General features: G+C 45.5%; 1 protein-coding gene across 1 annotated transcript in view; it reads left to right on the top strand.

Annotated features, from left to right (window-relative positions):
• The window catches only part of LNX2 (ligand of numb-protein X 2), a 169,307-nt gene that overhangs the window by 44,370 nt on the left and 110,579 nt on the right, over positions 1-14,358 (top strand). The window contains exon 5 of the mRNA XM_078655991.1: positions 6,740-7,108. Coding sequence (XP_078512117.1) covers positions 6,740-7,108 — 369 coding nt within the window. The remainder of the gene's footprint in view (positions 1-6,739; positions 7,109-14,358) is intronic.

The raw sequence follows: 14,358 nt of genomic DNA, 5'->3' as shown, positions 1-14,358 counted from the left end.
CAACACCAGTCACCACAGTCATCAACGCAAGCACAGGACACTCCCAAAGTATATGCATAAAGGTAGCGCTCATCCCACAGCCACGCTTACACAAACCATCCGGGGAAAAACCCATCACGACCAGACGCGGACCAGTCACATACACCCGGTGGAGGATCTTAAGTTGCACCAAACGAAGACGGGCGGGAATGGCGACCTCCTTCGGGGAGGAGAGTGCCGACTGCCAGTCCTCGTCATCTAGTTCCAATCCATCACCCACCCACATCTCTCGAAGTCGGACCAACAAATCAGCGCGATTATGAATCAGCTTCTTGTAGATGAGAGAGATGGTGCTGTCGGGCAAGTGTCCATCTAGTATACGATCTTCAAGGGGGGAAGACTCGGGCAGGGCCACATCAGGAGTCAGAACTGAGGTCAAGGCATGTCGGACCTGCAGATACCGGAAAAACTCTCTATCACTCAAGTCGTATTCTGTCTTAAGGGCCTGGAATGATTTCACGCAACCATTCACACAAACGTCACCCACTTTACAAATCCCAATCACATCCCAGCGGTCAAAGCCCTTAGAAGACCAGAGACATCCCAAACGTTCAGAAGCATAAAGCGGAGTCGCCAGCGTCAGCCGATTCTCCCATCCCAAACTCACATTCGCTGCGCGCCATACGTTGACCGCTGCCCTGGTCGGGCCCACAAGATGGCGCCCGGCCGATCTGGAGTATAGCGCTCTATTAAAGTCCCCTCCCGGCAACTGGAGCTTATCCATCTCAAACGCCGGATCGCGACCCGGCGAGTACATCGCATGGTTAATGGCCGATAGCTGGGCTGCCCAGTAGTACCTCTTGATGTCGGGGAGAGCCATGCCCCCGTCATACCAAGGGATAGTAAGTTTCGCAAGGGCTATACGTGGACGCCCATCCCAAATCAATTGTCTTTGCAGACTCTCGATTTCTCTGAAATAAGTAGCAGGAACATCGTCGAAAGAGTTCTGAAGGGCGTAGAGGAACCGCGGCAAAGACATCATTTTAAAGAGAGCAGCCCTACCCAGAGGAGACAGGGGCAGCTTACGCCAACGAGCCACATCCAGTCGCAATCGAAGAAGCGGGGGGAGGAGATTACGCTCAAACCGGAGAGAGGAATCCCGGGTAATAAAAATCCCTAAATACTTGAAGCCAGACTGGACCACCTGGATAGGGAATCTGGCCGGCAAAGAGGGCAAAACACCCGAAAGAACATACACACAGGACTTAGCCCAATTAATAACAAGGCCCGAGTTAGCACCGAACGAAGTAAGAACATCAAATAAGACGTTCAAAGATTTACGCGGGGATGTCAGATAAAGAAGAATGTCGTCTGCGTAGAGAGAGACGCGGTCCTCAAAGTCCGGCGACCAGCGGATCCCTTTGAGGGAGGGTTCCCAACGAAGCCACGCAGCTAACGGTTCCAAGGCCAGCGCGAAGAGCAATGGAGACAGGGGGCAACCCTGACGGGTCCCTCTACCAAGGCTAAAGGGGACAGAAACTCTACCGTTCACCACCACTTGCGCCAAGGGTTCTGCATACAACAACTTCACCCATCCAATAAATTCAGGTCCAAAACCAAATTTTTCGAGAGCTGCCCAAAGATAGGGCCACTCAACCGTGTCAAAAGCCATCGAGGCGTCTAACGAGGCCAAAATGGCTGGCTCCGTCAGAAGCCCCGCCCTCGCAACAGCGCCGTGAAGACGACGTAGGTTAAGAGCCGTGTTGCGATGTGGGATAAATCCGGACTGATCCGGATGAACCAAGTCGCTAATGACCGTCAGCAGGCGGGCCGCTAGGAGCTTAGCCAGGACCTTAGGCTCAACATTTAACAGGGAAATGGGCCTATAAGACGAACAAAGGTCCCGCGGCCTCCCGTCCTTAGGAATTACGACTATCGTAGCAAGACGCTGGTCATACGGGAGAATACCCCGTTCCCGGGACTCCAAAAACATGGTGCGGAGATAGGGCGCCACCTTGTCCGGGCGTAGCTTGTACAGCTCAATTGGCAACCCATTCGGGCCCAAGGCCTTGCCCGAGCGGAGCGAACGAATGGCAGTCGCTATTTCATCCGTAGTAAAAGGGGACTCCAACGAGACACGGTCCAGATCGGAAACACTGGGCAAAGCTATGTCTCGCAACAAAAGGCGAGAGTCAGCCACATCTCGTTCAGACACAGGGGTATACACCACACGAAAATACTCAGCAAAACATTCAACTATTCCAACCGGGTCTGTCACTCCGAAACCAGCCGACAACTGAATCACAGGCACAACACGATTCGCTCTCTCTTTCTTGTCCAACCATGCCAACAATTTACCCGCTTTGTCCCCCACATCATACAAACGACCCTGCTGTTCCCGGAACATCAGTCTAGCCGCATCTGTGACCAAGGATTTATAAGCAAATTGTTTCAGACCCAGGGCGTGGAGTTTATCCGAGGTGATCTCAGACTCTAAGTCGGCCTCCCTCTCAGCAATCTCTGTCTCAAGGTCCACCACCTCCCGATTCCTAGCCTTCTTGGATTCAGCAATTAGACAAAGGGCCTGCCCACGAATCACTGTTTTAAAGGCCTCCCACAGGGATACCGCCGAGGAAACCGACCCCTCGTTGTCCAAAAAGTAAGCATCTAAAGACTTAGTCAAACGGTTTCGGGTCTCAGGGGAGGCAATATACCAGGGGTTAATTGGAGCCACTCGGCCCACCGCCTCCACCCCTAACTCAAAATAAAGCCAGAGCGGAGAATGATCGGAGATGCCCCGGGGAAGGTGTCTGATCTCACGCACCGCCGGCGTTTGCGCCGCGGGCATCAGGAAATAGTCCAGTCTAGACAGACTCCCGTGGGCCCCCGAATGGAAAGTGTATTGAAGCTGGGTAGGATGCAGGAGCCTCCAGCAATCCACCAAACCAAACGTATCCAAAAACCCACCTAACCACTGTTGGGCTAAAGGAGTATCCCTAGGGGGGTAGCGATCTTGTAGACCGGAGATCACAGAATTAAAATCTCCTGCAAGAAAAAGAGTACTATCAGGAAGGTCCAACAACACACGGCCCAAATCGGCAAAGGTAGAAGTCTGTAGGCCGGGGGGCACATAAACAGTAAACAAGGAGAGGGTACGACCTTCATAGCGACCCACGAGGACAGCATAACGCCCCCGATCATCAAGGATCACATCATCAATAGCTAGGGGGAGGGAAGCCCGAACAAGGATACCCACCCCCCTGGAACCCGTGGTAAACCCTGAATGTGCAGCAAGGCGATACCCCCACCTATTCATCGCACGACAAGTATTGCCCACCAAATGAGTTTCTTGCAAGAAAACAATATCGGGAGATAAACGGCGTAGACATTTTAACACCACACTCCGCTTAATGCGATCTCCCAGACCATTAACATTCCACGAAACAAGCCTCAACCCGCTACCCCCCATCCCACATAGCAACCCCGAAACCCCCCTGCAATGAGCATGACATAAAAAGGAGCAGAAGCCAGATTGATTCGCCTTGAAAACATAACACAAAAACATCAAACATCCCAACCACCCACCCCCCAACAATCAAGAAAACACCCCCCACCCTGCACCCCTGCAAAATGCTAAATAGCCACCCCAACATGCAGTGTGCCTGTCGCCCAAGAACCCCCATTCTACAAAAAGAACCCCGGAGGAGGAGAGGCTCCGGCCCACCCGCCACCCCGAGTAAGACAGATAAATAAGGAGGAGAATACTCAAACAGCAGAGGCACTGAGGCATTAAATCCCTGAAGAGTTTACTCTATTCGAGGGCCCAGGCCATGTTTGAAGAGAGTATAGTCAAGGGGGATGTGTGAGTGATTGAAGGGGGGCATGTTCGGAGGGGGCTGAGAAGTAGAGAGGTAGAAAAAGGTTGTGAGGGCAAATAGGGGTAAGGTAAAGGGGGATTTATCAGGATGTAGAAGGTTGTGAGCGCAAATAGGAGTAAGGTACTTACTGATCCTCTGATAGAACAGCCAGTGAGTCTGCATTCTTTGAAGCTAGGAGAGCATGTTTTTAGGAGGCCTTTGTAGATGGTGTTAGACGATCCCCACTGGAGCAAGTAGTTTTGTCAGGGACTTTCAGCTTAGATGGTTCCTTTTCCCTCGTCCCCACAAAAGCTGACAAACAGAATGCATTTTTGGAAGTAGCACTGACAGTGTGAAGATGGAAATATTGACTGTGGAATACCTCAACCTTTGGACTAGTTTTGATTAAGCCTATAAGAGTTAGCCCAGACACATGGAAGGGGTAGCAGTCCATGTGACATAGAATTAAAATCTCTGTCAGGATATCTTTGAACTCTGATTCATATTTGAGCAAGAAGCATATCTAGGTATTGTCCACATAAACAAAATGCCTGATAAGGTGCTGTAGTTATTAGAGATGACTGCCTAGAGGTCTGCAAGCTTTGAGCCTCCAACTTCAATGACAGTAGTTTCAAAAAGCATCTAACCTTTGCTAATTTGCATCAGGTGATTCTAGAGAAAAATAGGAACCAAGAAAGGATAGATGTTCCTCTTGATTTTGGTGCAGGTTTCCACACATTCAAACAGCACAGAATTTCCTACTGAATTGAACATTGTCAAGAGGTCAAAAAGTATGAATGTTCAGGTTGGCCTGGCCTGGGGAAAGAGTTTCTATCCTATAGTGAATATACTGACTGTGCCTACCCAAAGTGTTCTGAAAATTAACTGGATGCCATTAAGCAATTTGTTTGTCTTTCTGTGGCTGAGAGTTATGTGCTAACCACGGCTTCCATCAGTGTAGCAATACACAAGAAGCCTAACAAGGGTCTGTAGTTGATTAGAATTTCAATGTCTGCATATGGTATTGTCCGGAGTCACACACGTATCACATGCTCGCTATGGTCAAGAACATTGCCAATGGAATGAAAGAGATATGGAATGGAATTGTGGATTATGGGTATTGAAAGTAGTCACATCTTGATTTGTGCATTAGGGCCCTGGATCACAGGATTCTCCCATTCCTCTAGTTCTTCCAATTGACACCACTTCCTGTGCCCAAGGTTTAAACAGGAAGTGTAAAGGAAATAAGACCCAGAAGCTGGTGAATGGGGATATGGACAGCATGGCAAGAGAAAAGCTGCCACTGATGTAGAAGAACTAACGTACAGACACATAATATGTCAATAAAGCAATAATTGATGCAGAACCACTCTCAATCTCATGCCTTAATTGGTGGTGCTGTAGTAGAGAGGATACTTGGCATTGGCGGTTGTAGACCTGGCTCTGCTGCGGGGCGACTGTTTGTCCTTAGCTCTAGCTAATGATTCTGATTTTCTATGTGGCTTTTCTTCTTTGAAGCATGAAGGGAGATGGGGCCAAATGTACTAAGGGCCACATGCCTAAAGTAAAAATCCGGTCGCAAACGGGCAGATTCGCAGTATCTGCCCCTTTGCGACCGCTATTTTTGCATTTGGAATGGATCATCCCAAAAGCAAAAATCATAATTTAAATAATCGCAAAATTTGCAATAGCTTAAATTGCGATTGCATTTAAGGAATTGCAAATTGCGATTCCTTAAATGCAATGCATTAACGAGTAAAGTTTTGCAATTTCGCAAATAGGAATGGCAAATTACCGTCAATCACAAGTGCCTTTTTCAAAGTCACATTTTAAACACACATGCCCTTGGGGGATGTGTGTGTGCAACATGTGGATAAATTGACATTTCAGGGGTGCAACAGGATGTCCTTTTGGGACCCTTGCACCCTTGAAATTGCATGCACAATTTGCGAGTACCTATTGGGTACTCGCAAATTGCGCATGCATTTCCCATTCATTAATGAATGGGAAGCAATTCCTTAATTGCGACTCGCAATTTGCGGGTCGCAATTAAGGAATGTGTAGGAATCACAATTGTTTTTCCGATTCTTATATGCATAGGCAATAGCGATTCTTTATTTGGGATTCCTTAAATTAAAGAATCGCTATTGACATAATTTGATGCATCTGCACCTAAGCCTTTTACGTTTTGGAAATCATCAGATGAATTAATCAGAAGGCTAGTGTTTGGTTAGAAGCTTTTATAAATGTACTAAACACATTTTACAATTTGAAAAACTTTTCCTGAATTGCACAATGTGTTCAGAAATGGTTGCTGATTCCATTTTTGGAAGGAGTGTGTTTTGGGCACCTCTTCCATATAATCGGTACCCTATGTATTAATAGTTTTCAATCAGAATTCCATTCGCAAACCGTTGATCAGTTACCAACTCTTAAATTGGGGTCTCATTCATTACAAATTGAGGTAGTAGCTTCAAATGAGTTAGGCATTGGTCCTTGGGATCTCTACTAACTCTTTATGAAGTTTTACAAAGCTAAAAAAAAAAGCAGCTTTATTTTCTTAAATGAAATCAGGCTACTTTAAAAAAAATCAGTTCAGTTTTGAAATGCGATAACAGATATCCCTATCTTTACAGCCAACCAGATGTAACCTGCCTAATGAATATTTAGCAGGTCCTTCTGAATTGTTGTTGTATGAACAGAACCATTATTACATATGTCGGTTCACAAAATAGTTTGGTGGTCACAAAAAGTAGGTAAGCAGATTCTAACTTGCACAGCCAAGACCGATATGCACATTGAATTTGTTAATTTCTAGTTTGTCATGTTTACAGCTCTTATAAAATAACGTGTATGTATATAGGTAAAACTGTGATGTTTGATTTGTTCTGTTTGCTTTGTAGGTGAATAATGTTGACATCAGTAATGTGCCTCATAATTACGCCAGGACGGCGCTTTCTCAGCCTTGCTCGGTTCTGCAGCTCGCAGTGCTCAGAGAAAGGCGTTTTGGCAGCAGGCACCAGACGCACGCCGACAACTCACCCCAAAAGGAAGACAGCTTTCATGTGACCCTTCTCAAGAGAGACTCGAGTGAACAGCTCGGCATTAAACTCGTGCGCAGAACGGATGAGCCCGGGGTCTTCATCCTTGATCTCTTGGAAGGAGGGCTCGCTGCTCAAGATGGCAGGTTGCACAGCAATGACCGAGTCCTGGCCATCAATGGACATGACCTGAAGCATGGGACGCCTGAGATTGCAGCACAAATAATCCAGGTAATCGCAGGTGTTTATTTCCAGTGTTTAAACATATATCGCGCTCTTCAGAGATGATTTGCAAATTATAACAATATTTGCTGAATTAAAAATTACATTTACATCGACAATACCAGCAAAGGGCACACTTTATATATATAGTGTTTTATTTTGATCCTAGCTCCTTTCTCAACACTTTTAAATCGAAGGGGTCGGTGGCCGATGTGATTTACTGCACAATTATGGGCAGATGTAGGAAGCCAAATTGCGATCGCAAATGCTGAAATTCACAGAATTCCAGCGTTTGGATCGCAATTTGTCTGTGAGCAATGTAGGTAGGCAAATACCCGCATGTAAAATTGCGATTCCTTATTTTGCGCTAGCAATCAGAGAATCTCAATTTGCGATTCCCTAAATGCTATGCTGGTAGGCATCGCAAATTGTGATTTTACCGTAAGGAATCGCAAATTACCACCAACTTCAAGTTGGTGGTATTTTGCAATTTAATTTCAAAAAGCCTTTTTTGGCCTTTTACAAAGTGCCTTGTGGCACACATACATGCCGTTAGGGCATGTATGTGCACCACATGGCACACATGCACATTTCAGGGGTGCAATATTGTGTCCTTTTGGAACCCTTGCACCCTTGAACCAAGAGGCACTCGCAAATTATGGGTGCAAATCCTATTCATTCCTATGGGCCTCTTGGCCCATAGGAATGAATGGAATGGTATTCCTTGATTGCGAATCTCAATTTGTGATTCGCAATTAAGGAATATTAAGGAATACCGAATCGCTATTAAGGACTCGCAAAATTGAATGTAGGTAGGAATCGCAAAAATATTTGCGCTGCCTACCTTCATTCAATTTTGCGAGTCCTAATAGCAATTCGGTAAAAATCACTATTAAGAACTCGCAAAATTGAATTTATCTACATCTGGCCCTAAGTGAATTATTGCCAAGCAGGACAAGGGCATATTTCATCTATAGACTGTTGGATACAAATTCAACAGCCTTGCTATGAGGCCACATTTCAATGCTTAATGGAAAAATTAAAGAATTATAGATATGCAAACATGAGTAACAAAGGACCTGATTTTGGCTACGGCAGATGGGCTTTACTACATCAGGGCAACAGAGTAATGTTCTACAACGCACTGTGAGATCCGCCTGCCAAATCTAGAGATTTCCACTGGCCTAGTGGAAATCTCTTGAATTGGCAGGAACTGTCATCATGGCGGTTTCTGTCAGTGCATTGACGGATCCTTCAACATGACGCCGCCATATGGCAAACATTCAATACTTTTTATTTTGAAAAATAAAATCCCATAGTGCGATTTTCTTTTTGAAAAAATAAATGACCCCTTTGCCTTAGTAGATTTCTTTATGGTGCGGCGGTTATTTAAATTTTTTCATTGCCCCTTGCCACCAGGTTTTATCTGGCGGTTACGGACAGCGAAAACTGTCCATTTGACTGCCCCCTCAGGCAGTCACATGGACAAAACTCTATTGGTTTCTTACTCATTCAGGCCGCTGGAGGAATATGTCAGCAGTGGAGAGAGAGGGGAAACAGTCTTTACAATGCAATTTTTACGTTGCAGGGCATTTACCACACATTTATTACCACACAAGATTTTACCATGTGTACGCCTTTATAGCAAGTTTGGGGGATTGGGGGTCTCTCCCCAAAAAGCAACAAATATATAAATATTTATATATATGTATGTGTGTATATATATATATATATTTAATTTCGTACTATACGACTGACTTGAAATATTATGTAAATATGGCTTCAAAAGAAAGATCACTCTGCCTGATACTATATCAGTACTATGCCATACAGCAATCTGTCTTGTTAATATCCATTGTTCCTTTTAGTGTAAATATTGTAAAATAACATTTTGTTGAGCATTACATTATCCATAATGCCGCATTGGGGCCACATGGGTGTATAAAAAAGTGCAAGAGAGAAAGGACTGTGAGCAAGGCCGAAAGGCTGAAACGCATTGGTTGGGCTTTACTAGAATAAAAGTTGTTTTAAATATATTCCCTCAAGAGTGCCGCGTCATTAGTATCACACAATATATATATATATATTTTCCAAAACAGTTTCGCCGGTCTCCCAGCCACTCAATGGCGTCGGGCTCGAGTGGAGGGGTGATCCTCCGAATATAATATAGCGCAATCCTTTCAGGTCCAACAAAGGAGCAAAATTCGAGCCCAATTTCGTGATGCGTGTGGTATTTTATTTACAACAAAAACATCCAAACACCCGACGCGTTTCGGTGTGGCAGCACCTTGGTCACGGGTACATTGATTTTTTCGTCATTACATTTAAAGTGCTCGAAGTGTAAAAAGTAAAGTAGGACTTCCAGTCCCAACACACACAAATGTTTATGAACATGGCTGCCATCTTTGAGTCGTAAAAATTATAAGTATCAATATAAGCATCTGTGGTTGATAGTGGAATCAATGTGGTCATGTCATAAACTATCATTTTATCTAGTTCGTGTCTTACATGATATTTGTACAAATCAATTTCATATTTGTATGATAATGTATCACTCTATCATAGATACAGATAAACACATAAAAAAGTAATCTCGGGTATAGTCATACAATTCTGCCCATGTGGGCTAACTAATACCTTTCACCTGTAACATCAACAAAATTAGTCGCAATTCTGCCCAAGTGGGCTTATATTCATTAAGACAGCTACATAATATGTCTAATGACATCATGGCATGATCCCATAAAACGATTTCATTTAACACTTTAGTTTAACATGCTGTTCCTTCTGATGCATTCTTCCATGTACATTTCATTACACCAGTACGCTCTGTAATTTTTTATAGGCAGTTCTTGTTTGCTCATCCATGTTGTGTGCAGACTATTCGTCTCCTACAAAAGTGAAACATTTAAAATCACTATGATATATGTACAAGTTAAAAACCAAATAGAAGCTTCTCATCAGTTACAGAATTCTTATGCGCTAGTTGTGCTGTGTGGGTGCGCCAGAACCAAAATTCAGCCTAGGTGTAGTGACATCTCCTCATCTCTGTTCAGCCCCAGAGGTTGGACTGTATCATATTTGATTATTAATCTTGATTCCAGCTGTCGTAGGTCTCTTACCCTGTTACCCCCTCTTTCTGAAATGGAGATCGATCCAATGCACAAAATTGTAATAAATTTACATTTTTCTGGTGGAAATCTTTAAAATGCTTGGCTATGGGATAATTTTTATCTTCATTCACAATTGCCCTAGTGTGTACCAGGACTCGTTTTTTAACCTGGTGTATTGTGCTCCCAATATATACAAATGGACATGGGCAGCAAAGTGCATAGACACATAAGTCAGACTTGCATGTTAGATGCTTCTGTATCCTGAATGGTTTTTGAGTGTTTGATAGGAGCAATTCTTTCCTGTTAACACTACTCTTGCAAGCTTTACATGCTCTACATGTAAAGAAGCCTTTGATTGCTTTTGGATCAATGTTAGTTATTAAAGTGTTCCTACATAGCATATCTTTCAGGGCCGGGCATTTTTTAAAAGTGATTTTAGGTTTATTGCCCACTACTTTTTTCAAAGTTGAGTCTAAGTTAAGAACATGCCAATATTTTTTAAGACTCCCTCTTAACTGCCAGGATTGGTCCGAGTATGCTGTAATGAACCTAAGTGGTTCTTCTTTCTCTTTATTTATGGGTTGTGGGTGTAAGAGATCTTCCCTACCGATGTTTTTAACCTTGGCACAAGCCTGCTCGATTACTTTCTTAGCATACCCTCTTTCCTCAAATCTTTCTTTCATGTTCATCATTTCTTTATCAAAATCTGTGCCCGTGCCACAATTTCTTTTGGCGCGCAGGAGTTCACCGAAAGGTATGCTGCAGATTAAGCTCTTGGGATGGCAACTTGCTGCATGAAGCAGGCTATTGCCCGCTGTGGGCTTTCTAAATAACCTGCTCCTCAATCTTCCTCCCTCAACATTGACCTCCACATCCAGAAATTCAATACAATGTTTATCTATAGTGCATGTGAATTTTAGGTTACAATCATTTTGTCAATGACCTAAATACAAATGATTGTAACCTAAAATTCACATGCACTATAGATAAACATTGTATTGAATTGAAAGAAGGTATACTAAGAAAGTAATCGAGCAGGCTTGTGCCAAGGTTAAAAACATCAGTAGGGAAGATCTTGGTGTTAAAGGTTTGAGAATGGAGAGCCTATTGTCAATCAAGATTAGGGTTTACATCAGACGTTTCAAAATAGTATAGCGATAGACATAAATATCACACTGCTAAAAGAGCAATTCCAAATAAGAACTGAAGAGAAACAGTGGGGTAACAAATGACCCCGCAGCCCCTGCGGGGCGGGGAGGCCCTGAGCTCCGGGGGCCCCCTACAGCACTGGCAGGTCCTTGGCCTGAGAGCTCAGGACTGGGTCCAGAGCATGGACGGCTCCCTGCATGTACTTTGCAGGGGGCCCCCCCTCAAGTTTCGTTATGCCACTGAAGAGGAAATTAATGGTTTTGCCTCTTAAAAGTTTCAATTTCCACAACCAATGAGGACACGTAATTTTGTACTTATTCTGGAACCTGAATTATTTGTAAAATCTTTTCTCCTGAGTAGGCCTAGCCAAGCTTTGCCCTTTAGCAAGATCAATACCTTATTTCTTAAGACTATCTAGTGTTCTTGTTTTAATGCATTGAGGATGTTTGAAGCTATAATATTATTCTTATTATAAATCATGGTTTTCAGTTTCCGACCTTCTATCAATTGCAAACGTCTCTGAAGAACAATGGATTATTCTTTTTTGGTACAACTCTTGACTCTGGGGAAGTAAAATGCTGGTTATATTCACTGGGCTCTTTGAAGCCATATGTACCTGGTGGAGAGGGCAAGCTTCAATCAATTAATAAGGGAATTGTGAAGTGCGCTACTCACCAGTGAGGGTCTCAAGGCGCTGGAGGGGGAGGGGATGCATCTCTGAGGCAGCCAAAAAGTCAGGTCTTGAGGCTCTTCCTGAAGGTGTGCAGAGTGGGGGCGCGTCTGATGTTGACTGGGAGCTCAGTGCAGGGCTTAGCTGTGTCAGAGGAGAAGGCTCGTCCATCCTCTCTGGTTCTGCAGATGTGCAGGGTTTTTGCTAGGGCAAGTTCAGTGGAGCTGAGGATTCTTTTGGGTATATGGAAGGAGACTCTTTCGTTGAGGTATTTGGGTCTGGTGTTGTGGAGAGATTTATAGGCGTGGGTGAGTAGCTTGAAGATTACTCTCTTCTCAACGGGGAGCCACTGGAGGTCCTGCAGATGTTGGGTGATGTGCTCATGTCATGGTATGCTGACGACGAGTCTGGCCGCAGTGTTCTGGATGGTCTGGAGTTTGCGTAGCAGGGATTTGTTGATTCCAGTATAGAGGGCATTTCCGTAGTCCAGTCTGCTTGTTATGAGTGTGTGTGTGATGGTCTTTCTGGCTTCAGGGGGGATCCACTTGAAGGTCTTGCGAAGGATGCTGAGGGTGTTGAAGCAGGTGGAGGGGGCAGCATTGATCTGGCGAGTCATGGTGAGTCATGGTTCTGGGCGTGGTAGGTGGGGATGGGAGGTTGCCAATGGCAGTGGGCCGCCAGGTTTTGTCCCAAGCTGAGGGGGTGGGTCCAAGGACGAGGACTTCTGTCTTCTCCGAGTTGAGCTTCAGACAGCTGCTGCTCATCCAAGCTGTGATGTCTTTCATTACTTTCTGGAAGTTGAGTCTGGTGGCTTCGGGGTCCTTCGTGAGGGAGAGGATGAGCTGTGTTTCGTCAGCGTAGGATACTATGCTGAGTCCATGCTGTCAGACGATGGCGGCGAGGGGGGTCATGTAGATGGTAAAGAGCGTGGGACTGAATGACTTGGGGTACTCCGCAGTTGATCTCTGTGGGTTCGGAGAGGAAAGGTGAGAGTCTGATCCTTTAGGTTCTGCTAGCAAAGGAAGGAGTGGTGCCAGTCGAGGGTGATTCCCTGTATGCCGGCGTAGAAACAGTGTCGAAGGCTGGGAAGAGGTCTAGTATGATTAGGGCCGTGGTGTGGCCTTGGCCGAGGAGCAGGCGGATGTTGTCTGTTGCAACAAGGAGGGCGGTCTCGGTGCTGTGGTTACTGCGGAATCTGGATTGGGAAGAGACGAGGATGGCATTCTCATCGATGAATTTTGTTAGCTGGGCATTGAAGATCTTCTCTGTGCCTTTGGCTGCAAAGGGAAGGAGATATATGGGTCAGTAGTTTTTCAGGTTCTTTGGATCTACAGAGGGTTTCTTGAGGAGGGGCTTGACTTCTACGCATTTCTAGTCATCAAGGAAAGTGCCAGATTCAAAGTTGGCATTGATGGTGCGTCGCAGCTTTGGCGCTATGGTGGTGGCGGCTCTGTGGAAGATGTGCAGCGGGCAAGGGTCCATGGGGGCTCCTGAGTGAGTGCTCTTCACGGTCGTGGTGGTATCTTCGGTGGTGACCGGGGTCCAGGCGGTGATGGTGGGCTGGCTGTCATTGCTGGAGGAAAGGGTGGTTTCTGTAGTCTGTTCGCTGAAGTTATCATAGAGGGCCTTGATTTTTAGGTGGAAGTAGTAGCCAAGCTTGTTGCAGAGTTCCTGGGAGGGTGTGACGTCCGTGACTTCGCTGGGGGGTTTGGTGAATTGCTGGATGATGCTGAAGGGTTCCTTCGAGTTGCTGGAGTTGGTGTGGATTTTGTTCTGGAGGAAGGTCCTCTTGGTGGATGCTATGAGGTGGTGGTATTCTGTCATTGCGTTATTGTAGGTTGTATGGTCTTCAATGGTTTTGCTGTTCATCCATCATTTTTTGAGACGTCTGTAGGTGTGTCCGGATTCTTGGAGGTCGGCGGTGAACCAGGTCGCCTTCAAGGGACGTTGTCTGTCGGGTTTGTGGAGGGGTGCGAGCTTGTCTGCACAGTTGGTGATCCATCGGGGTAGTTCCTTGGCTGCAGAGTTGGTGTCGGTCAAGGTGGGGGGTCATGGATGAGGGTGTAGTTGAAGTGCTCCTGTGACCTTGCTCCAGTTCCTTCCTGGTGGGCATGGAGTGGGTTTGTGAGCGGTGGCAGTGTTGAAAGAGAAGTGTACGCAGTGGTGGTCTGTCCAGAGGGGCTGTGCGGTGTGGCTGAAGTGGATGTTGTTCCCTCCTGTGAAGATGGGGTTGAGGGTTCTTCCTGCCTTCTGGGTGGGGGTGGTGACAAGCTGTTTCAGTCCTATGTTGGCGAGGTTGTCCAAGAGGGTGGGGGAGTTGGAGTCAC

Source organism: Lissotriton helveticus, chromosome 8, assembly GCF_964261635.1.
Source record: "Lissotriton helveticus chromosome 8, aLisHel1.1, whole genome shotgun sequence".
Taxonomy (NCBI): Eukaryota; Metazoa; Chordata; class Amphibia; order Caudata; family Salamandridae; genus Lissotriton; species Lissotriton helveticus.
Note: the sequence above shows the minus strand (reverse complement) of the source record. Positions and strands in the feature narration are given on the sequence as shown.